The sequence below is a fragment of the Helobdella robusta genome, assembly GCF_000326865.2.
Source record: "Helobdella robusta unplaced genomic scaffold HELROscaffold_55, whole genome shotgun sequence".
NCBI lineage: Eukaryota > Metazoa > Annelida > Clitellata > Rhynchobdellida > Glossiphoniidae > Helobdella > Helobdella robusta.
In genome coordinates this window covers 932399-957355 of record NW_008705295.1, presented here as the reverse complement: position 1 = coordinate 957355, position 24957 = coordinate 932399, and the positions used below count along the sequence as shown (strand labels likewise).

General features: G+C 33.6%; 3 protein-coding genes across 3 annotated transcripts in view; 2 read left to right on the top strand and 1 right to left on the bottom strand.

Annotated features, from left to right (window-relative positions):
• Positions 1-12268, top strand: part of HELRODRAFT_187411 (hypothetical protein) — a 22533-nt gene extending 10265 nt beyond the window's left edge. Inside the window, exons 5-17 of the mRNA XM_009028439.1 lie at positions 210-327; positions 2855-2917; positions 3628-3688; positions 4183-4269; positions 7515-7592; positions 8661-8776; positions 9123-9158; positions 9464-9533; positions 10050-10130; positions 10446-10497; positions 10667-10768; positions 10886-10945; positions 11134-12268. Coding sequence (XP_009026687.1) covers positions 210-327; positions 2855-2917; positions 3628-3688; positions 4183-4269; positions 7515-7592; positions 8661-8776; positions 9123-9158; positions 9464-9533; positions 10050-10130; positions 10446-10497; positions 10667-10768; positions 10886-10945; positions 11134-11234 — 1025 coding nt within the window. The 3' untranslated portion in view covers positions 11235-12268. The remainder of the gene's footprint in view (positions 1-209; positions 328-2854; positions 2918-3627; positions 3689-4182; positions 4270-7514; positions 7593-8660; positions 8777-9122; positions 9159-9463; positions 9534-10049; positions 10131-10445; positions 10498-10666; positions 10769-10885; positions 10946-11133) is intronic.
• A 2314-nt stretch (positions 12269-14582) lies between these two features.
• HELRODRAFT_179632 (hypothetical protein) lies at positions 14583-16272 on the top strand (the record flags this gene model as incomplete). Its single annotated transcript, XM_009028438.1, has 4 exons — positions 14583-14762; positions 14911-15096; positions 15708-15818; positions 16156-16272. 4 exons carry the CDS (start codon positions 14583-14585, stop codon positions 16270-16272), a joined length of 594 nt encoding a protein of 197 aa, XP_009026686.1.
• A 729-nt stretch (positions 16273-17001) lies between these two features.
• On the bottom strand, positions 17002-24949 carry HELRODRAFT_193618 (hypothetical protein; the record flags this gene model as incomplete). The annotated part of the gene is made up of 6 exons (XM_009028437.1): positions 17002-20052; positions 20185-20451; positions 20799-20981; positions 21271-21450; positions 21642-21979; positions 24523-24949. 6 exons carry the CDS (start codon positions 24947-24949, stop codon positions 17659-17661), a joined length of 3789 nt encoding a protein of 1262 aa, XP_009026685.1. The 3' UTR covers positions 17002-17658.
• Between the last annotated feature and the right edge of the window lie 8 nt (positions 24950-24957).

Genomic DNA, 24957 nt, shown 5'->3' with positions numbered 1-24957 from the left:
ATCATACTCATCATCATCATCATACTCATCATCATCATCATACTCATCATCATCATCATACTCATCATCATCATCATACTCATCATCATCATCATACTCATCATCATCATCATACTCATCATCATCATCATCATACTCATCATCATCATCATAATCATAAACATCATCATATTCATCATCATCAACATCGTCACCATCACCTTACTCAGACAATATGTACCAGGACTTCATAGACCACCCACGCATGGTACCCATTAGAGATAGGACGGTCTGGCTACACCTGGAAGTACCTGGGCAAAGTTTCAACGCAGCCGATCTTCCAACCGAGTATGTTTTGGTGTGTCAGTGCGTGTGTGTGCGTGGTTTGTGTGTGCGTGGTTTGTGTGTGTATGTTTGTGTTTGTGTGTGTGTGTGGGTGGGTGTTTATTATGTCGGCTGTGTATGCACGTGTTTGTCTGACTGTTTGCCTGTCTTTTCTTCGAGTAGGTCGTCATTCGTTTTCTCTCTCTCTCTCTCTCTCTCTCTCTCTCTCTCTCTCTCTCTCTCTCTCTCTCTTTCTTTCTCTCTTTGTGTGTGTGTGCGTCTAAGTATGTGTGCCTACTTAATGTTTAAATTTGCATTATTTCGTCATCTGTTACAAATTTTCGTCATAAGCATAATAAGCTCATTTAAATGTTATGGAGCTCACCAAAAAGGTTTTCAATCATTTTGAAAAAATATTTTTATGTTCTAAATAGAAAAGATGAATATACGCCAAATATGACATAATATTGAAAATTTAATTTTTAAATAATATATAAATAATATAAAATAAATAAAAAAGCTTTCCTGCAAAAATGTGCTAAAGTAAATAGATATCTTGATGACAGTACAAATAGAACATACCTGAAAGCAGATGAATTAATCAATAGAATAAGACAAAAGTAGAATAAATTGATTGTTTGTTTATCTTAATCATCGTCATCACTTCATCGTATCATCATCATGTTGTAATCATTATCACCATTTCATCGTATCATCATCATTGTCAACATGTTGTTTGTTATCAATCATTATTACCATTATAAATGGTCCTATCATCGTGAGCATCATCATTTTAACTATTAGTATGTATTTGTAGAGTTATGTATTGTTTGTTGGCATGTATTCAATGTTTAGTTATTATAGCCATCATCATCATCATCAACATCATCATCATCAACATCATCATCATCAACATCATCATCAATCATCATCATCAACATTATCGTTTTCGCCATCATCAGCATTATCGTCATCATCAACATCATTATCACCACCGTCACGGTCATCATCTCGTCTATGATTGGTCGTAAACAACGTAAGGTTTGTTGGCAATGTTGTTTATTAATTAGACGGAACACTGAGGCACTGACTCAAAACCTCATTTTCGATAATTAATTTTTGTTCTTTGTTTATGTTTTTTCTTCTTCTTTGGCTGTTTGTATTGTTAATGTAACTGTTGTTGATGTTTCTGTTATTGTTATCATGTGTCTATTTTGAAAAAATGACGTTGATGTTTGTATCTATGCTATGTTAACGTAACGTTCATTATTCATTCATTCATTCAATGATCCTCTGTAATCCCTTAAGGGACCGTTGAGGCCGATGGTATTCTTCTATTTCTCCAAAATCCTTTTCTTTCCCTCGCCATCTTCATTGATGTTCCAACCCCCGTCCATTCCGTGATATCATCCATCCACTTCCTCACAGGTCTTCCAACATTTTTCTTCCAGTCCCTCTTTCTCATCAGTACTTTTTTGATCAGTCTGTCGTCTGTCATTCTGCAGATGTGCTCAAAGATACCCAACTTTCTTTCCTTGACACTTTCATACATAGTTTTTTGTCTTCCAAGTTGTTTTCTTATGGCATCGTTTCTTATCTTTTGTCTCCAACTGATTCCCAGCAACTTTCTATAACAATGCATCTCGAATGCTTCCAGTTTGTCTTCGTCTCTCGGTTTTTCAACGTCCAAGCCTCACATGCATACATCAATGTAAAAAACACACACGCTTCTACGATCTTTACCTTTGTTTTTGTAGATACATTACCGTTTTTCAATATTACTTTCAAAGATTCAAACATTCCTCTCGCGATTGCTATTCTTCTATCAATTTCTTTCGAACAATTATTGTCATCAGTTATGAGGCTGCTCAGATATATAAATTGGTTCACTTGTTCGAGCTTTTCTGCTCCTATCTGGAATTCATCATTGTTTCCACCTGCTTCCGAAATCATTATCTTTGTCTTACTGCTGTTGATGTGTAGTCCATGGTTTCTTCCCCCATCGTACTCCTCATAAAGCCCTTTCAGCACCCTTACCATTTTTGTTGACACTCCCATACTTTCCAAAGCTGCCCACAAACCTTCGTGCCAGACTGAATCAAACGCCTTCTTAAAATTCACAATACAATGAAAAGTTGTTTGACCTCTGCTTCCTGCATCTTCCAACAATAGTCTCAACATCAGGATTTGCTGGACTGTACTTCTGTACTTTCTGAAACCTGCCTGCTCCTCTCCTAAATGCTGCTCTATGTCTTTCTCCAATCGTTTTTTCAAGATCGTCAGGACGATCTGAAACGTGCTGCAGATTATTGTTGTTCCTATCGTTGTTGTCACTGCTGTTGTTGCTGTTGTTGTTGTATTTTTAATGTCGTTGGTACTAATTAAAAGAACAACATGAGATCTTTTTCACCTGCACTTGATTGGAAGGTTTCTAAGGTGTGGCAATTTAAAAAAATCATCATTTTATACAGGAAAGTACATATAAAATTTCCAATTAATTTCGTAACATACACACACACACGCACGCACACGCACACATTCGCACATTCAGTTATCAGTTTCCATCTATGCAAGTCATTGCAGAAGACCTCATCACCGTCTTGAATGTTCTCAAGTTTGTACTCTTTGATGTTTTTTTTGTGCGTGTTGATGTTGACGGTGGTTCTGTTGTTGATGTTTTGTTGGTAGGGATTTTTGCTGGCATTAAAGTTGATGATATATGATACACACACACACACACACACACACACACACACACACACACACACACACACATTGCCGTTGTCACGGGGGCCAAAAATGTTGATGTTGTTAATGTTTTTAACCATGTCATTTTTAAGACATCAATTTTTTTCATCAGATACAAATTTTACAAATGGATTCTGCCGCTCATTTTAGAAATTGTCCTGATTGCACTTTTTTTTATTTTCATTGAATTTTAGTAATGAACTTCTTGCTCCCTGCTAACTAAATAATTTCATTTTTTTAAAGTTTTATTTAAATTTTTTTTTAAAGTTTTATCTTTTTCTACATTGTCTGGCCACAATCTAATTATTCTCTTCTTTTTACTTCAGAATTTCAAATGAAGTGTCTATTAAAGTTGATTATCATTCGGTGAGAGACTTGTTTCCCTAACTTAAACACGTCTACCCCAATATGCATAACAATGTTCGAATAACTTTCCTGTTTTTAAACACACACACACACACACACACCACACACACACACACACACACACACACGCACGTTTATACACGCAAGAATAAACACACACACACTCAGCAAGACATTTGTGATTAACATTTCACATTTCACATTTAACAGCATTAAAGAAGTTGTGTGCTTCGGAGAAGGTGCTGGAGCTAATATACTGGCGCGTTTTGCTGTTGGTCACTCGTTCATTTTTTTTAATATTTCACTTATTATTTCACTTATTTAATTATTTATGATTAATTAATTACGTGATAAATGTTTAAAATTTTAAGGGATATTTATTCATTATCGCCTGTTGTTATGTACAATTTGTATTATCACCATCATCATTGTTGTTATTATTATCGTTATTATTATTATAAATCAACACCAATACCTTCATCATCGTCGTCATCATCATCACTAAAACCATCATCATCATCATCACTGTCATCATCGCCTTGACGACTTTGAAATCATCATTACAAATGAACACCCCTTCATCGTTGTCATCATTGTCATCATCAATACCATCATCTTCATGACCACCATCACCACCACCATGACATAATTTTTATAAATAAACACGTCTAACATCATCGTCGTCATCATCATCATCGTATTCATCATCGTCGTCATTGTCCTCACCATCATCATCGTCACCAACATCACTAATACCATCACAAGATGGCCAACATAGGAAGGGTCCTTGGGGTATGCCTCCTACATACCACGGGTACTGCGGCGGGCCTCTTCGAGTCTATCAAAGACAAGGTCATTATTATTATTTATTATTATTATTATTTAATATTTATTATTATTATTTATAATAACATTTATATTATTGTTGTTGTTATTAATGAGAATTCGTTTTATGTTTTTGTTTTACGATGATGATGGCGTTGACATGATGTCGTGATTATGAAATTTGTTATCTATATTTTTTGTAATCAGACTTGTATATCTGGTATATTTGAATGATGTTTGATTCGCATATGTGTGTGTGCTTGTGTGTGGTGAGTGTGTGTATGTGTTGCGTGCATGTGTGTGTGTGTGTGTGTCTGTGTGTGTTTAAGAAATACGAAAAAATGACAAAACGCAATTTAAGACACTAAAAAAACATGCAAACAAAAGAACAACAACAATTAGAATGACGTAAACAAACAAAAAATTATAAACACAGTATAAACGCTTGTTTGTATGTTTATAAGGCCAGTTGTTTATAAGATACAACTGAATATATATGTGTGCTGGCTATGTTAAGAGATGAACGTATGGATAGATTTCTTCTCACACAGCAACTGCATGAGTGCAATTGTAAACAACGCTCTTATTTCTTTTTCTAATCATCTTGCCTTTCATCATCATCGTCGTCATCACCATCATCTTTTTGTTTATCACCATCGTCATCATTTTCATCATCATATTTTTCATCATCATATTATTAATCATCATCTTCGTCGTCTCTTTCATCATCATCGTCGTCGTCATCACCTTTATCATTATCATCATCATCTTTCTGTTTATCACCATCGTCATCATCTTCATTATCTTACTTTTCATCATCATCTTCATCCTCGTCATCAAAATGGTAATAGCCAAATGTTAATGCCATAGATGAGAATTTATAATGATAAAATATTTGATCCTTGACGATGATTGTGATGAAGATGACGACGACGACAATGATGATGATGAGTAAAAATAATGAGCTTTTGTGGTGAAGATAGTGAAAGATATGTCTATTAAAAATTTTTTTTAGAATTAAAACGACCCAAATAGAAACCAACTTAGACGTATTTTTAAGAAAAATGAAAAGTTTGAAAAAAAATTTAGTTACAAAGTTATCACGATCACTGAATGTTATCATTAAATCATTGTTATCATCATCGCAGAAGTTTCATAACAAAACAGTTAACATCATCATCATCATCAAAATTTTCTCATTACAGTAGTCATCACCTATTGAGTTATCATCATTCTTGTTGTGAAGTTAGATAACATCACCACCGTCATCATCCCCATTGTCGGAACATCACAACCACGACAACATCATCATCGTGTTATCATCATCTTAATCACTGCCCTCATAACAGTCACCAACATTTTTCTATATAGATGGTTTTTTGTGGAGGGATTAATATCAAACTCTGCAAATGTTAGCTCTAGACAAACAGACGCAAACAAATATGTGTATTTTTTTTATATTTTTTTCCATTTTTTGATAGCGCTGATGATGATTAATGATATGGTGATGGTTATCGTCATCGTCATCATCATCATCATTGGCGTCATCAATTTTATTTTAATCATCATCACCATCACCATCATCATTATTGCCATGTTAATCATCATCATCATAATTGTCATGTTAATCATCATCATCATCATCGTCGTCGTCGTCATCATCATCATCGTAGTAAAGCTTAAACCTTTAAAAAAATCCCAGAAGAACATTTCAGACATTAATTTCATTGAAAAAGCCATAGGTCGGTGGAAGTCGCATTGCAATGGTGGTGGTGATGACAATAATAGTGATAACGATGATGATGATGATGGTGATGATGATGACAATGAAGATGATGATGACGATGAAGATGATGACAATGAAGATGATGATGACGATGAAGATGATGATGACGATGAAGATGATGATGACGATGAAGATGATGATGACGATGAAGATGATGATGACGATGACGACGAGAAAGATGATGAGAATGAGGATGATGATGACGATGATGGCTACTACTCATTCAACAAGAACGGTGTCGAGACCATTCAATTTATTGCATGTAAAGTGCAACTCAATTAGGAATTGCTGAACACGTGTGTGTGTGTGTGTGTGTGTGTGTGTGTGTGTGTGTGTGTGTGTGTGTGTGTGTGTGTGTACGTGTTGACATTTTCATCACATGTGTATGTGTGTATCGACATTTCATCATATATGTGTATATTTTATGTACGGAAGTGTGCTGTACAATGTGCATATATATATGCGAGTACATGTATATGTGTATAAATTTGTGTGTCTACGATTGTATGTGGTGTGTGTTTGTGTGAATGTGTGTACGCTTAATTTTTGAAAAGCCACATTGCGTAGGGGATAAAGGCGTTGCTTATGCTTTCAGTTACCGGGTTTGAATGCAAAAAGATTCCTTTTTATTCACGTGCAATGTATGTGATTTGCGCTGTGGAAAATAATAATACCTTTGAGAAATGCAACAGACCAAATAGCTATTTATCAGCATTTGTGTAGTAACATTTTTGAGCATCATCTCCTCTATCATCTTCACAACCCACCATTATATTCATCTTTTTCGTCTTCATCATCTTTTTATCATGAACAACAAAAGCATTACAACAAAGACAACAGAAAAATGACATCAACTGTTTTTTTTGATAGCGCAGCGTTCGTTACATCAATACATTACTACAACTTATGCAGTCTTTCACTTTATATTAGATGCTGCCAATGCTTTCTATTAACAAACAAGCAAACACAACACACACACACACACACAAACACTAACACACACACAAACACACACACACATACAGCAACAAACAAGTAGTATAGCTTAAACTGCTAACAATAGAACAACATCAGAAACTTAATACACGTTAACGTTAAAAAAAATGACGTCACATAACAAACATATCAATTTTTTTTTTATTTGTCATTCTTAACAACAAGAACGCTATCATCGTCAGCATCTTTGACATCATCATTCTCAAATTTATCACCATGTACATTGTCGTTGTAGTCGTCACCAGTACCATCCATGTCGCCATCACATTTCCACCAAGATAATCCTCATAATCCAGTTCATCTTTTCTTCTTCGCCGATCCAAAACCGCACCGAATTTTTTTATATATTGGAAACTTCGGTCATCATCATCATAGTAGGGATCACTATCATCATCGCCGTCATCATCACCATCATCATTACCATCATTATCACCATCATCACCATTACCATCATCATCACCATCATCACCACCACCATCATCATCATCAGGTCATGAAATGGAAATTCGACACAGCGGGAATGAACGCATCGGCTGAGCAGTATTTAGTCCTCCATCGATTTGGCGGGGTGAGTTATGATCATGATCACTGTGACGGTGATGATGATGATGGTGTCGATGATAATGATGATGATGATAGTGATGATGACGATGATGACGACATGGATGGTGGTGATGATGACGACGATGATGATGACGATGATGATGAAGGTGATAATGATGTCGATGATGATGATTATGATAATGATGACGATGGTGATGATATTTGTGATGATGGCATTTGTAATGGCGATTATGATTACGATGGTGACGACGATGACGACAATGATGATGATACATAACATAATAATAAGAATAGTAATAGAAAAGAATAACAACAACAACAACAATAATAATAATAATAATAAATGACAAAAATCTCATAAAACGATTTTTTCCTTCCCCGACCACTGCGAATTGATGCCCATAAATAAAATTTTGTGAACGTCGTCAACTACTACTACTACTACTACTACTACTACTACTACTACTACTACTACTGTGGCTACTACTACTACTGCTGCTGCTACTGCTGCTGCTGCTACTACTAGACTGAGGTTTGTGATGATGATGATGATAATGTTGATGCTAATGAATGAGGTCTGTGATGATGATGATAATGTTGATGATAATGAAGATGATGTTGATAATATAGATGATGATGTAGATGTTGGTGATGATGATTTTGATGATGTGGTTGATGGTGATCATCAGGATGGCCATCGTCATGAGAAAGTATGGAATTAAGAAATCATGATGATTATACTGATGTTAAACTAACGATGACAATCAAAGTGATGATATTAGTGATGATAACGATAGTGATAATATTCATGATGATGATGATGATGATGATGATGATGATGTTTATGATGATGATGAAAAGCGGGTAGTCTTGCAAGTCAGTGTTTTTGTTCTCAGTGATGTATTATTTAATTAAATGTGTGTTTTTTTGTGATTGATTGATTGATCTGTTGAAATTCTCATGTCTGCTTGTGATGGTGATGATGAAAATGATGAAGATGATGTGGATGATGATGATGATGATATTAACGACGATGATGACGATGATGATGATGATTTAATTCAACTTGTAGTTCAGTAAAGCAAGAGACAATGAAGAACTGAAAACGATCGTCGAACAGTACCAGGAAATCTTGCGAAATAAAATCAACCCGAAGAATCTCAAACAATTCGTCTGCGCTTTTCTCAAGTTAGCGGTTTTTAAAAATGAAAATAACGTAATTAATAATAATAATAATATCATTTTTATTATTATTATCATTTTATTAATTTTATTTAAAACTAAAAATAAATTTTTAATGCGTTTTATATTTCAACCCTTTCAAAATCGTTACCGTCTCCAAATTGTCGAAACTTTGCCGGTGCAGATGATGATAAATGCCTAAATTCACATCTTTACGTCATCTTCATCGTCGTCATCTTCATCACCATCATCATCGTCGTCATTTTCAAAACCATCATCATCTTCTTTATCATTTTCATTTTCGTCTTCATCATCATCTTCACCATCATCTTTATCCTTGCCACCATGACAGGCGCACAAACATAGCTGACAATGCGAAAGCCCTGAGGTAAGTTCTTTTTCTACTCTACAAACTCTAAACATTTTTTCTTCTTTCATGTTTGTTTGTTCGTTTTTGAATGTTTGTATATTTTTTGTATAAATTTTATAAAAATTCGAAATTTGTGAATTTTTTTGCTCTATTTGAGAAATAAACACAAATTTAAAATCTTAGATTTTTAACCAGTTAAAAATAATATTTGACGTTACTAAAATGGTTTCAGATGAATGAAAATGATCGTATTAACAAATCTAAAATTTACCCCCAAATGACAATAAAAAAAATTGTTCTCCCAATAAATTACTTCCACGAAGCAGATGTCCAGTCCTCTTGATAACAGGTCAGCACTCTATTTTCAACGCGACGACTCGAGCTCTCCACCAGGTCGGCCAACTAATTATCCAAAAAAAAAATAATTAAAACTAAAAACAATAAAGACGATATCAAAATTTATCTGGGAAAAATCTGCAAAAAAACAGAAAAATGTCCAGCAACCGTAAAAAATCTATGTAAAAATATAAACTGCTAAAATAAAGTTAAGCGCCAGCATACACCATCCATACAACACACAAACACATCTCTCAGTACAGTTGTTGCAAACATTGTGTGCTCTATTTTTTGATGGTCTCTTGTTAATAGAATAGGAGGTCAGCTATCAAATGCCTTAGTGTGAAATTTTTCATTGTACGTGTGTACGTAATTTTGTTATCAATTATAAGAAACCGTTTAAGAGGACACATGAAAAACACAAACCACGAGCAATAAGCAAACCTAATAACCAAAAACAACAACATTAATCAAAGAACCAAACAGCTAAAAAAACAACAACACCAACAACAACACCAACAACAACAACAACACCAACAACAACAACACCAACAACATCAACAACAACACCAGGCCATCTTGAAGACGTGCGAAGACAAAACGAAAGTTGAGTTCATCGAAGTGGCTGGTGTCGCAAACGTTCTAGAGGAAAGGGTGAGATGGTGATGGAGTTGGAAGGGAAAAGATGATGATGATGATGATAAAGATAATGATGTTGATGATGATAGTAAGGCGATGATGAGGACTATGATAACTGCAATAATAATGAAATAGTAATGAAGGTCATTTTTTTTTATAAACACTTTATTTAAAATCTTAAATTTTCAACACTATTTTCAACTACTAAGTTTTTACAAATGAGAAAGTTAAATTTTAATCTTAAATTTTCAACATTATTTTCAACTACTAAGTTTTTACAAATGAGAAAGCTTTAAAATTGTTTCAATAATCACATTATCCTGACAAAAGCCGGACAAGTTGGCTGAATGTTTCCAGTACTTCCTTCAAGGATTAGGATTAGGTGGGCACTTAATTTCCATTATTTACTACCATCCATTCATTTACTTATTCGTGCATTTTTCCATCCATCAATGCATCTATTCATTCATTTATCTATTCATCCACGCATGCATTCATCCATCAATCAATCCGTCCATCCATCCATATGCACTCATCCATCCATTTTACAGTTTCCTCCATTCCAATGCACAACGTACGTAGGATGCTACGCAACAGAACAATGTCAATGGAGGATTATGACAGACCCAAGCGTGATAGTTTCAACAGTAGAGGTCTGTGTGTGTTTGTGTGTGTATGTATGTGTGTGTGGTATGTGATTTTAATATGGTACGTGGTTTTGACGTGTTACTAACAGATATAATTTTTTTTTCAAATTTTCAATAATTCAGGATCGTCATTTGATCAGGACGGCCAATTCACTCCTCCTCCTATTGCGGATCAGAGAAGAGGTGTACGGATGGATACCTCCCTATTTTCGATATCGATTGCAATTACTTAACATTTGGATCCTCGAATTTTTCAATTTACCGATTGTGTGATTCACTGTTGAATCTTTTGGTTAAATTAAGTTAAATGTTTAATTAAAATTGAAATCGTGAATAAAAAAGTTAAATTAAAATTTAAAAAACTCTGACAGGAGTACTAAGTGAGACGATGCGTGTGGGGTCGGTTTCCCCGCCTGGCAGTCCCGCAATCATTGCTGGTCACCCCATAGGCCCACTGGTCGAAGAAAATTAAATTTTCAGTTCAAAAGAACGTCACAATTAGACCAATATAACTGTCAAACAATATTATGGTATATATTGGTATTCGTTATAATACTATGTTAATAAATAATTATAGTGAATATTCATAATTGCAAATTATAGTGATGATTTCCTATCATATTTTATTATGGTATTATTTATAGACATAATTGTTATTATTTCAAAAAGACAAGTTAGTTGTATCTATTGTGGTAAAACAAACAAACAAAGAAATAATATCGCAAAGAAAAGAAAATTGTGTTTATTTTGTACCAGGGTGGGCAAACAACGGCCCGCGAGGCCTTGTTTGCATATGTGGCCCTTCAAAGGTAAAATATAGCTCTCAATGCGGCCCTCACAGCAAAAAGTTTGCCTACCCCTGTTTTATACTGTAGTTTTTATTGTTATTGCCAACTTTTTTATCATTCTCATTAATATTATTATTCATTACATTATTATTTTTATTATTTAGTTTATGTGTTGTTGATATTATATCACTAAAGGATATATACGAGATATTATATATGATACATTTTTATGCTATTAGAGTTATTTAATTCGTTTAATATTGATTAGTTAAATAATTATTTGTTCTAAAATTTTTATTCTAAAATTTCATTTAAAATATTTAAAAAATTAATTGAAAATTCAATATGTAGGGGCGATTATAATTAAGCATTCGATAGTTGGCAGATTAAACCATGGTAACACCATAAACACTATCAAATTTTTGCATCTTAATATTATATCATGATATCAGACAACTCATACCAGATACTTCTGTAGTTGACTATTTTTAAGATCTAAATGGAATGCTTACTATATAATTTGTAATTATTTTGTATTATAATAATAATAATTATTATAATTATAATAAATATTTTTGTCGTAGTTAAAATTGTTATGATCAATCATTTATTTTATTAAAATTAGATGTGAAATTATTTAAAATTAATTCATTTGCCGTCATCTTCAACAAGTTTGTTATATAACAATTTTATGTTCACCCTCCATTAAACAGAGGAAAGAATTTTGTGTTTTTGAGTTTTGAATACAATTCCTACTTCAAAATTTTAAGTGGATTCGTGAAACACCGCATCCCAACGCACATGATACTTCGTGAAATGTAGTAATGAGGTGTGTGTGTACGTTTTGAAGTGTACAGCCGTTGTATCGTACAAATCTAAGCTTAAAATCATGTATAAGCAGATTCTCTCATAATATAATTAACCAATAGATTATCGTCAAAACAGTCATCATGTATTAGTAATTAGTACATTTACTTTATTTACATGTTTCTATTTATTTAGGTCAACATAAAATGAGCACAACCAAAGCAAATTTCATAGAATTAGTGATGGAATATTCCATCCATTCGTTACCTTCATATATATTGGTACAGGTATATACACATTAAACATACATATATTATATAAACACACACACACACACACACACACTCAAACACACACACATACATTATTATTTCTTCATCATTTCGTTATCATTTTTTACACTGTCAGTCATCGTCATGATCGGATCATCATCAACATTTGCATTATCGTCGTCGTCATTATTATCATCATATCGTCTTCAACATTATGTCACGTTAGCTAGCATTCAGGTAGTTATTGAACTTTAACGAGTGAATCTCTTTCACAAGTGCTACATGTGTGTGCGTGAGTTCGTGTGTGTGTGATTGTGTGCGTGTGCGTGCCTGTGTGTGTATGTGTGTTATCTACCTAATAATATATATATATACACACAAGCAGATGCATATACATTATTATATTTAAATACAATCTTATTAATACAAAAAATTCAAATTTGTTTAAGAACATATATAAAGTTTTAGTGAAATAAGCGAGCATTAGATAAAAATGCAAAGTGTATATACAAAAATGCACACTTGAACGTTGAGCCACTGGCAAAATGAAGATTCATTTCGTATCAATATTATTGACAGCTATATCGTCTTCAGAATTAATTTATATCCTTCTCTCTTCCTCTCTCTCTCTCTCTCTTTCTCGCACTTTTTATTTTACTCAACTGTCTCTTTCTTTTCCACTCCTAAGCCATTTCTCCCTTCTTATATAACGAATATGATTTTTAGAAATTTAATCCGAAAATGTAGCTCAAGCGCATAGAATCTTGTTAGCGACAGCGTAATGAATGAAATCCCAAATTTTTTTTTCTAATTTTTTATCATAAAATTTTTTTATTTAATCATAATAAAATATTATTTAATTTTTAATTTTAGTATGAAAATTAAAATTTAAAATCTTGTGATGAAATAAAATTTTTGTGTTAATGAAAAGTTATGGATGGAATAATATTTAAATAAATTAATAATGATAGTTATTATATAGGTGCATACATACACACGCATACATAAATACAAAGCAATCTACACGTATCAAGTTTCAATATTACTGAACTAGCATTCGATCGTTCGTTTGTTTGTTTGTACATGTTCGTTCGTTCGTTCGAATGTTTGGTTGTTTGTACATTTTGTTAAAGAATCAATAATCTTTGTGAATTTTATTTATTCTGCGCTTTTTATTGGATTTGATTTTAAATTAAAGGTGAAACCACTGGTAAAAATTATTTTTAACAATTTCAGGATTATCAATTTTAAATATTTTGTAGCGTTTTTCTGGATCCTTGTCTATAAAAAAGCTCTTTATAAATCTTAATTATAATAATAATAAAATAATAATAATAATAAAATCATTATTTTTAAAATAAATGTAATAATAACGACAGCTCATTTCATTGTAAATAAACAAATGCAACATTGAAGTTACGTTTTGTAATAAATATGATTTTATTATTTTATTAACTTAACATAGAAAGATAATATTTTTGACCTATATAACTGTTATTAATTCCAATATATTATAAAATTTTTACAATTTAAAATAATTTAATGAAAAAAGAAAGATGAACTGACTGACAAAGAGGGAGAAGTAAATTGATAGAATAACCAGAGGTCTTGAACATCAGTCTCGTCTGTTCTTCAAATCAAGACAAAAAATTTTGAAAGAATTAAAACGTAATTCACATCAATAAACGTCAGCCAAACAACTAAAACAGTTTGTTTAGAGCAACTAAAAATAATACTAATACAGATATTAGATATTGTTATTTTGTTAAATCTTTATATAAACAACTTATCCCGACAACTAGATACATACCTTAAAACATCACTTAAACATTTTATTCTCACCCGACAACAACATAACTCACGCAGTATTTCCTACACCAAGTGAAAGACCAACAAACTAAAAACTTTTTTATAAATTTCACCAAAAAATCTCCTCAAAACACCAAACTAACCATGTCAGGCCAGGATAACAACTACCCACAACCATTTCCAACAACAACGACGACGTATTCGCAACCACAGACAACGATAACATCGAGACATGCCCCCTCTGACAGGTATAGAAGCATGTCTGAAATGATTGATCAACAGTATCTGTTTTCATTCTATGGAATCATTAAAGCGCTACAGATGGTTAAAACACAATTTTTTCTGTTTTTTTTTTTTTTTTTATAAAATTTACTTTTCTAACTATAATCTTTTATTCTTTTTTAATAATTTTTAATTTAATTTTTAATAAGAATTTAAATTAAATATCTTAAACATAAAACCCACTTCTCAGATATTCGATTTGTCAGTTTTCATTTGCGCTTCTGTCAACATTCACGGCACTATGGCGATTATATCGGTCTGCGGTTACATGCAGTTTGTCAGCATGTTCACCTTCATCGTGTCTCTTGTCTACTATGTCATTCACATGTTTAGGCTGGATCGTACCTGTCCCATGACAGTCCCTCTCAAGTTTACTGTGTGTTTTTTGTTTTGTTTTGTTGGGTTTTATCGTTTATTTTGGGTTTTGTTGCTGTTTGGTTGTTGTTGTTGTTTTTGGGTTTTGTTGCTGTTTTGGGTTTAGTTGTTGTTTGGTTGTTGTTGTTTTTGGTTTTTGCTGTTGTTTTTTGTTGTCTTTGAGTGTCTTTGGTAGCTGTGTTTTGTGAGTGTGATGTTGGGTGTTGTTTTCTTGTCTGAGGGAGTTATTTTTAGTTTTGGTTTAGTTGTGTTTTTGTGTGATTTTATTTGGGTGGGATTTAGTTTTTTTGTGAGTAAAGTTATATAAGTGTGTTGTTTTTTGGTAGCGTCATTTTATTTCAGGATGTTAGCATCTTAATTGTTTGTTGAAAATTTTATTATCTTCTTAAATTATATTTTCCGAAATTCTATCACATAAATTTTGTACCTTGAAACATTTTCATCAACTTAATTTTATAACAATGTATGAAAATCATGTGAAATGAATTAATACAAATTTAAAAAATTGATATAAAATATCACATATAGTGAATCTCCGAACATAACAATAGGCAGCACAAAATGGCTCATAAAAAAACTATTGAATAATAATCCCATAACTAATCCCATCAGGAATTTATACTCTCATGTTTCTTCACCATCCTTTACTTCATAAGTGCAATCCTGGCTTCAGTCTACATTCAGGAAAGTGGTCGTTACAATGTTAACATGGCAGCCGCGGCAGTGAGTATGGTTCATTTTTCGGATGGATGGATGAATAAATGGATGGATGAATGAACTGATGGATGAATTAATGAATGAATGGATAGTTGGGCAGTTGAATAAATGAACAAACAGATTATAATGATGGGTCTGTTGATTTATTCCTTTATACATTAATCAATAAATGTTTTCAATCACTCTGACATTTATACACATATGGCCAATCAAAAAACAGTTAAACAATTTATTCATTCATCCATTCTTTCATTCACCAATCACTCCATTCATTCATTCATTCTTTCATTCACTCATTTAGCCATTCATTCATTCATTCATTCACCCATGCATCCACTGACAGTTTTTTACATGGTCATCGGTGATTTTGTACGGCGCAGACATAATTATTCTCTGGATAGATTGGAGAAGCAGCTCTGAAGGTCCATATTTCAGTAGCATCATCACTCTGCCGTCATGATGACGATGACGACGATGAAGATGACGACGACGATGATGATGACGATAGTGATGATGACGATAGTGATGATGATGACGATGATAATGGTGATGATGAGGAAAATGGCGATGATAATGATAAGGAGAAGGAAGAGAAGGATAATGATGGCAATAATGATTATAGCGGTGATGATGTTATGGCTGATTATATGTAGATAATGTATGATGATAAGAGATATGATATGATTATGTTGTTATTAAATAAGTAACTGGTGACAAGTTACAAAAGCAATTTTTTTTGGTTTCAAGATCATTTCATTTCATTGATTCTTTTTTCTCTGATTTGATGAAATTAAATGTTAAAGTGGCTCACACGATAGCGATAAAAATCAAAATTGATAATATGAACCTCTCTATTACAATAATTATTTTATTATTGAAATTCAAAAATGTCAATATCGACCGGTAATTATTGAATAAAAGAACTTTTATTTTAACTATTATTATTACTAATTATTATTTTCTTTAACTTCATTATTTAAATGATATTTATAAGATAAGATAACAAGGCTTGATTGATATTTCTCCTTTCCTGAACGTTTTTATGTGACATGTGTTTTTTTACAACACGTTAATTATTCTAATATATATTTATTTTTCCATTGTAATTTACCGTATTCATCAAATTAAAATCTTTGATTAAATTTTAATTTTTGTAAGAATTTAAAAAAACGCAGAAAAACGGTTTGAATTTCTAGAATTTTTATAGCAAATGCCATAAAGTTTTAAATTAAAATTTACAGAAACTACAAAATTCAACAATACTAAGCCATTTTTTATACAAAAATATCTCCTATACAAAGACATTTACTCGCACATACAAACACACGCAGGTCCACGGCAACACATGCACACACTCACGCACACACACTCTTACAAACACACAAACATTTTTTTGAAACATGCACAAAAAATTGTATGCAGTATTCAATTTGTTAATTAATCAATTATAGCAAGCTCGAACCACTGAGAAACAAACATAATCTAGTGTACTGATATAAGATATAAATCATATCATGTGTTTCTTTTTTTTTTAATTATTTTTAGAAATTTTTTTCCAGTAAAAACATGAAATTATGAGCTATATCATAAAAAATATATGAAAATAAACTATCATACAAAGCCACTAAGTTAGGCTAACAAACTCTTGCTAGCTGTAATTACTATAATTAAACCAATCATCGCCATCGCCGTTCAAACTTCACTCATGGTTACTGCCGAATTGAATTTACATTTGTGATTACATCGAATTTCTATGATTCCGTCATTAATTACTAGTAAAGTGACTATAACCAAGTAAACTATACTCTGACGCGGTAGAACAGATTGTTGTACCTATGCAGTAGTCTTAGTAATACTTATGCGATGAGTACTTGTAGCCATCAGATCCTCGATAATTTCGTGATGAAGAGGAGGATGACGACGGTGAAGTGTAGTAGGGAATCGTGGCTGACGATGAAGATTCAGGTGGGCGATAATACGGTGATGACGTAGATGATGACGTAGATGATGTCGATGATGATGATGGGTGGTAGTACAGATAGGAAGACGGGTTGTAAATGTTGATCGAATCACTGTTTAAATTGTTACTCGAACCAACCAGACTATTACTACTACCACTACCAGCTCCAACACTACTATTACTGCTGCTGCCGTAAGCACTGTTACGATTACTACCACTACTGCTACTTCCGGTGTTAGTATTAGTAGCGTTGTTGTTGTTGTTGTTGTTGTTGCTAACCGAGCCATACTTGTTGTCGGTGAACTTGAAAAGTGGAGAGTCGGATAAATGGGTGAAATGTTTGTGAGTTTTTTCTCTAGCTTTCTTCCTCAACAGTACAATGCTTTCCTCCCTCGTGAGAGGTGCCGATGGTGGTGGTGTGGAAGCTGGTGGCGTTGAATTCGTTGTTGATGATGTTGAAGTTGTTGTGGCTGTGGCGGTTGTGGTTGCTGCTGTTTTTGATGAGGAGGAGGACGACGGTGATGGTGTTTTTTGCTTTGTTTCACTGCTGCTGCTAGCATCTGCTGTGGCTGTTGTAGACGTTGATGTGGATGTTGTTGTTGGTGACAAGGATGATGTTGTTGTTGATGTCGTTGATTTTGCAGCGGCTGCACTGTTAATTGTAGGCGCAACGGTTGCAATTATTTTTGTAGAGGTTGTTGGAGAAGTTGGTGATGGCATGCCCTTAACGTTTTGAATACTTGCTTTGTTTTGTGTCGTCGGTGTTGTGGCGGTTGTGGTAGCAGCAGTTGTAGCTGCTGTTGCTGCTTCTGCTGATTTTGTTGCTGGCAGCAAAATTGTTGGCAGTGTTGATGACGTAGGTTTGTTAAATTTAGGAGATGGGACAATTGATACATGCGCTTCTGGATTTTTTCTTGATGGATTCGGACTTTTAGAAACAGCAGTAGTTGATGTAGTTGCTACTGGTGCTGCCGCTATTGCTGTTGCTGCCACAGATATTGTTGTGGCTACTGTGGTAACTGCTTGAACCGTCGGTGATAAAGTTGCCGTTTTTGGATTGGAATTAATCACCGTGGAAGAAGTGTTGGTGGTCGGTGCAATCGATCCAGTTTTGTTGTCAGCACTACAAGTGTGACTTTGATTAGAATTATTATTACTAGTTGTTTCGTCGTTGGAGTTTTCGTCACTTGAACTGCTCTCCAGGGAAGAATGTTTGTTTTTGATGTTTTTCAAAAAATTTTTACCACTGACAGTTTTGATAGGGTTGTCATCTGCTTTGTTTGTAACCGTTTGTTTGGCCGATACTTTAACCTCATTCGATGGTGTTGTTGTAGATGATGGCAATGAAGATGATGACGTCAAAGATATGGAAGATGACGAAGATGAGGATGATGATGAAGATGATGATGAAGAAGAAGATGATGATGAAGATGATGAGGAAGGTGATGAGGAAGGTGCTGATGTTGACGTTGATAGTGACGCAGACGTTACTTTTGCTGGCATTTTTAAGGAGGCTGAGAAGGCCATCAAATCAGCTTTTGTTTTTGCAGCTGCTGACGACGACAGTTTCATCAATTCAGCTTTTGTTCTCGTAGCTGCAGCGGCGGCGGCATCGGCTGCTGCCGCTGCGGATGAAACAGCTGCAGCTGTTGAGAGCATGGTCGAATGCATGCTGCTGAGTGAATATGGTGATGTTGATGGTGGCGATGAGGACATTGCTGTTAATTCGTCTGAGAGCAGTTGTTGAATTTTGTTGGAAACGAGGAATGCATCTCTGGTTGGCGAGTACTTGCGTTCGGATTTGTAGGCAAGTATGAGGGCGTCCAGGGACATGGGATCTGTTTGCGTTTCCACGGATGTCGATGAAGTCGGTGCTGCCATTGATGATGACGACGAAGTTGATTTACGTTCTTGCTTGCTTTTTGAAGTAGTTTTGTTACTACTGGAGACTTTTTTAGTTGCTAGTGACGACGTTTTGGCAGATTTGATATTGTCATTGGTGCTTTCGTTGACAGTTGTAGATTTTTCATCTGAAGTTGCGTTCGAAGTTTTCGATTTGATTTTGTGAGTGCCGGCAAGTAATTTCTTTTTTTCTTCAAAACTGCTCAGCGTCTTCGTTGCAACGTTCGAGATATTCTTGACGTTTTTGGTGCTGTTGACGTTTGGACAGCTGGTGATATTTTGAGATTGAAGGCTACTGATGCTGCTATTGTCGTTAGTCGGGTTGTCAAAGTCAAAAATGAAACCGAAATTAAGGGAGCCGGGTCGAAACTCTATAACCTGAGTAACAATAATATGATTTTATGAGCAATGTTGTGTTTGTAACTTACATAAAATTTCAAAATTAAATGTGGTCTTGCGATCGAATAAAAGTATAAAAATAAAAAATAAAACCCTCCGAAAGAATTTCACCTTTTGAACATTAGGAGGCTGAATGAAATGATTCTTGCCGTCCTTGTTTTTATCTTTAAGGTTATAATCATCATCACTGTCGTCATCATTGCTATCATCGTCTTCGCTATCATCACTGTTCATGTCAGGTTTCTTATTTTCTATCTTTTTCAATTTCACGAAATTCTTCAGTTGATCTTCGATGGTTTTTTTGAGGAGTAGGAATTCAACGTGTCCACCAGAAAGGACGACGTTAGTCAGTCGGCAGGCACTTCTCATGTTCTCGATCTACGGCCAGTTAAATATTTGGTCGCCAATTTCAGTAAATGGCAAAATAACGATTATCTCAACATTAAACTTTTTAAAATTTACTTTATCTACATATTAAGTTAAAAATTTGATCAATAAATTAGTTTTAAATTATATTAAATAAGAATAATTAATAAATAAGCCTCCAGTTTATCATAGCAAAAATTGATTTCAAGAGCAAACTACAACATAGCCATTTAATAAATTTAATTGTTAATTGTACTGAAAGCCAATAAACTCATCAATCTGGTGCAGGCTTAAAAGCGTACTAGACTTAAAAAGGTAAAAATCAATTTTGAAAAAGTAACTCAAGCAGATAAACCCACATGTACAATAAATTCTTTTTTATTTTGAATGGCTTTGAAGCACTCAGCGCCATACAAATTTTTAATATCCTCCAACAGTTTGCATTCTTGTTCTTTCAACTGTGACACAAACTCGTTCATCTTGTCTCGAATCTTCTGCTCAGTGTGGTTGATTGTGTTCTCACATCTTTCCAGTTGCTCCAGCTGATGGCGTTTGTCAAGATTGGTGAATTTTTGGTGATAGATGGTTTTGATGTTTGCAGATTGTATCTTCAAATTATCAAACGCATTTTTATTATGTAACAAAAAAGTTTTTTATCGTAAATCAAATATTTTTAAACTACTTTTTGGATTAAACAATTTGTTAGTTCCTAACTTTAAAGATTCATTCGGCTAATTCGGCCTTCAGATTTGTAATTAATTGCCATATAAACCATCCTTCATTCAAAGAAGACAATAACTTTAAACATTAATACAACAAGATAGAACAAACGTCTTTTTCTGATTTTTCCAACTTTCTTTCACACCTTTGCGACATCTCTCGAACTTGTTCGAAATACTTGTTAGCAGCCTCGTGTATGTGCATGATGTCGTGGTCGTTGTGCTCGTTGAAGAGGCACATGATGCAGATGCAACTGTGGCAGGTGTCGCAGTAGTATCGCACGGTTTCCTCCTTCAAATGTCGGCATGGACGTTTGCGTTCGTGTGTATGATGGATTGGAGGAAAGTTTTTTTTAAATTGTAAAACATTCATTTTAGAGTAAGCAAGCTTTTTTTTATGAAATGTTGACGATAGAAACCAAAAACGAATTAATCAATTAAAAATTGTTATAACTACAATGAAATAACAACACAAGGACTAACAGAGTGCACCAAGCATTCGACATCTTTCTCAATGTCAACATTGAAGAGCGAATGCGTGTTGGTAACTTTAGTCTGCCTGTGAATCTTGACACAATCAGGACACAACAACTTCTTACAATCCAGACATTTTGTCGTCGCTTCATTCAACTGTGTTGTTGACGCTTCTCTTGTGGCTGTTGTTGAAGTACTACTGCTGCTACTGCTGCTACTACTAGTGCCGCTACTTATATTTGAAGAGCTTGTAGTAATTTCGATTGTACTATTACGATTTAGTTGTCTGCAGACATCGCAGTAGAATATCTTTGGCGGTCTTTGTCGGATGATGACGTCAGAAATTCCTGAAAGAGATGATGGAGAAGATGATGACGACGATGGGAATGAGGATGATGATGAGGAGGAGGAGAAGATGAGGTTGACGTTGGGGACGACGACGACGATGATGATAAACAATTATTATGATTTTTATTGTTATACGATAATGAAACTTGGTAATGATAAGTAGGATGGAAAATTTGTGATAACGACGCAGACGACTGTTTCAGAAATTATGATAATATAATAATGAAAATTATTATTATTATTATTTCAGAAAAACATGAAAACAACAATTAATTTTTGAAAAAAAAAATAATAAAAGAAAATGGTTGAAATGAATGCTGAGATATTTATGATCCAATCCATATCTCGTTTCCAGTACACAGCAATCTAATAAGCAATGCAAAGCGATGCTAACTTGCTAAATACTAAACAACACTTTCTTTCAGTTTTATCATTATATTTGTTAAAATATTTCATCTCTTATATTTATATTAACTAATTTCGTGGACTAAAAATTGAAATAAAAATTATAACGGATAGTCGTTAATAAACCTAAGATATTTTGAATAATGACATTGATAGCATTGTATAAATCTCTATATTTTTCTCAACAATGAAGAACTTGCAGTAAAATGTGTAAAATTTGTAGCAGTAGTTTTGAAATGCAATAGAAAACACAACAACAATAACAACAATAACAACAGCAACAACAACAAAACACAAAAGACAACAACAAAACTAACAGAAGAAAGGTGTCCCTAATCTAACCGGAAAAAATGTTGGTGTTGTTAACTAACAAATGTTAGGAATATATTCTGAGAGAGAAAGGTACATGTATGTGAATGTTGATAAATATGATCTGTAATGTAAATTTTTATTTCTCTTTCTCTCTCTCTCTTTCTCTCTCTCTCTCTCTCTCTCTCTCTCTCTCTCTCTCTCTCTATCGTTTTTAATCAGTTCTTGAAAATGCCGAATGCCAGCTATTTGTTTGTTAATTAATTTTTAAGATTTCCAAGTTATGAATGTTAGACGGTTATTTTGGTTTAACGCTGTCTAGATCCGCCACTAAGTGATAGCAATGATGAGAATAACGATTGTGTGTTATACGAAGTGAAATGGATCAGCATGAATGAACTGACTAGTTACAATGTAAAAAATTCAATTTAAGATACTTAGAAAACAATAGCTATAACAGAATGTGAAACTCACACGAAATACAAAATGTGATAATACTCAGGACCTAGGAGTGGATGGTTTGTACTAAAGAGTCATTTGACAAAAACCTCCAAGTTTAAGGAATTTCGGAAATAAATTGACAAATTTTTTACACAATTTTTGAAATACTTTGGTCTGAAAACCTCTGGTTAGAAAGTCAAATGTTATCTGGTCTGGGGCTTTATATAGTTGTTAAATCCTCTGCTAATACTATTACTAATTTTACTGCTATTACTACAGCTACTACTGCTGCTGCTACTGCTAATAATCATGATTGAAGCGATGACGACAACAAAAAAATGGTAAAGAAAATAATCAATTATGTATTTTCAGACTTAGGAGATTGAGTTCTACATGTAGATAGTAGAAAACTACAAGTCTAATTCACCATATTCGGTGCCATGGTTAATAAAATGATGACATAATTACTAATATCAACGATGAAGATGATGGAAGTGTGATGATTAAAATGGTAATAAAATGGTAATAAAAACGCTGATGATGACGATGATAATGACGACGACGATGATGATGAGGAGGAAGAAGAGGATGATGAGGATGAAATTTTTGCAGCAATAACAACAGCAGAAAAGTATTTCTTTAGATCATTTGATTTGCTTGGCAAGCATGTGAGTGAGCTACAGCATCCATATACATTCACTGTTATTAATAACAATGTATACATTTTTATTAATAATATTATATAATCATATATAAATAATTGAATGTTTAAGATAACGATATATAGTGTATATATTTATATATGATTGATAAAGTACTTTTGCATATGATAACTTATACAACGTATATATATATATATATATATATATATATATATATATATATATATATATATCTGTGTGTTTGTGTGTGTGTGTGTTTGTGTGTGTGTGTATTTCTTTATAACGTTTATAGATTTAGCGTAGTATTTTTATTGCCTGGTTTGCAAAGTATGCGTGATTGTGTGTGTGCGTCTTATTATTCTATCTCTATGGTTTCAGGTGTGTGCCTGTTTCTGTTTGTTTGTTTGTGGGTTTAAAAATTAATCAGAAAATGCTCGTAAAATGTTTAAATAGCGGAAAGAAGAGTTATAAACAGAATGAATGAACGAGTAAATAAATGAATGAATGAACGAAAAAACGAATGAACGAACGAATAAATGAACGATAGAATATACAAATAAGAAGGAAAAATATACATAGATTCTTTTCATATTCTATTTGTTACATTATCAAGTTATATAGGATTTCTATTATTTTAAATGTTTTCCAAAAAATTATTCAACTTGTTTGTTACAAAATATAATATTATTAAGTTTGAATAGCCTTTAAAAAAATGAACACGACACCTTCGAGAAGAAAGTTATCTGGAAGTTTTTTAATGCCGCCGGCGGGAATAGTTGTACGCTTGCGACAGAGCGGGCAGACGATATCCCTATAATCAGAGCTGCTACTGAACTTTTTATAAGCAAAAAAATCACTCTCTTCAAATTGTTTCTCAAGACAGAGTAGACAAAACGTATGCAGGCATGAAAGACATTTTGGTTTTTTGTAGGATTCGTTGCAAATTCGGCAGACGAGAAACTCGCCTTGTATCGTGTCTGCTAGTTTTGGCGGCCGAGATCGCACCGAAGTTGGTGTGCCAAGTTTGTTGTGGGGCGCGGGTGATGGTTTCGAAGAACTGGTTGTGGTGGTGTTGCTGGTGGTGTTGTCGTCCGTTGCTGTAGTTTTTGTCGGTGTGGTTGTTATCATTGGCGGTTGCGGCTGAGCAGGCATTGTCTCGT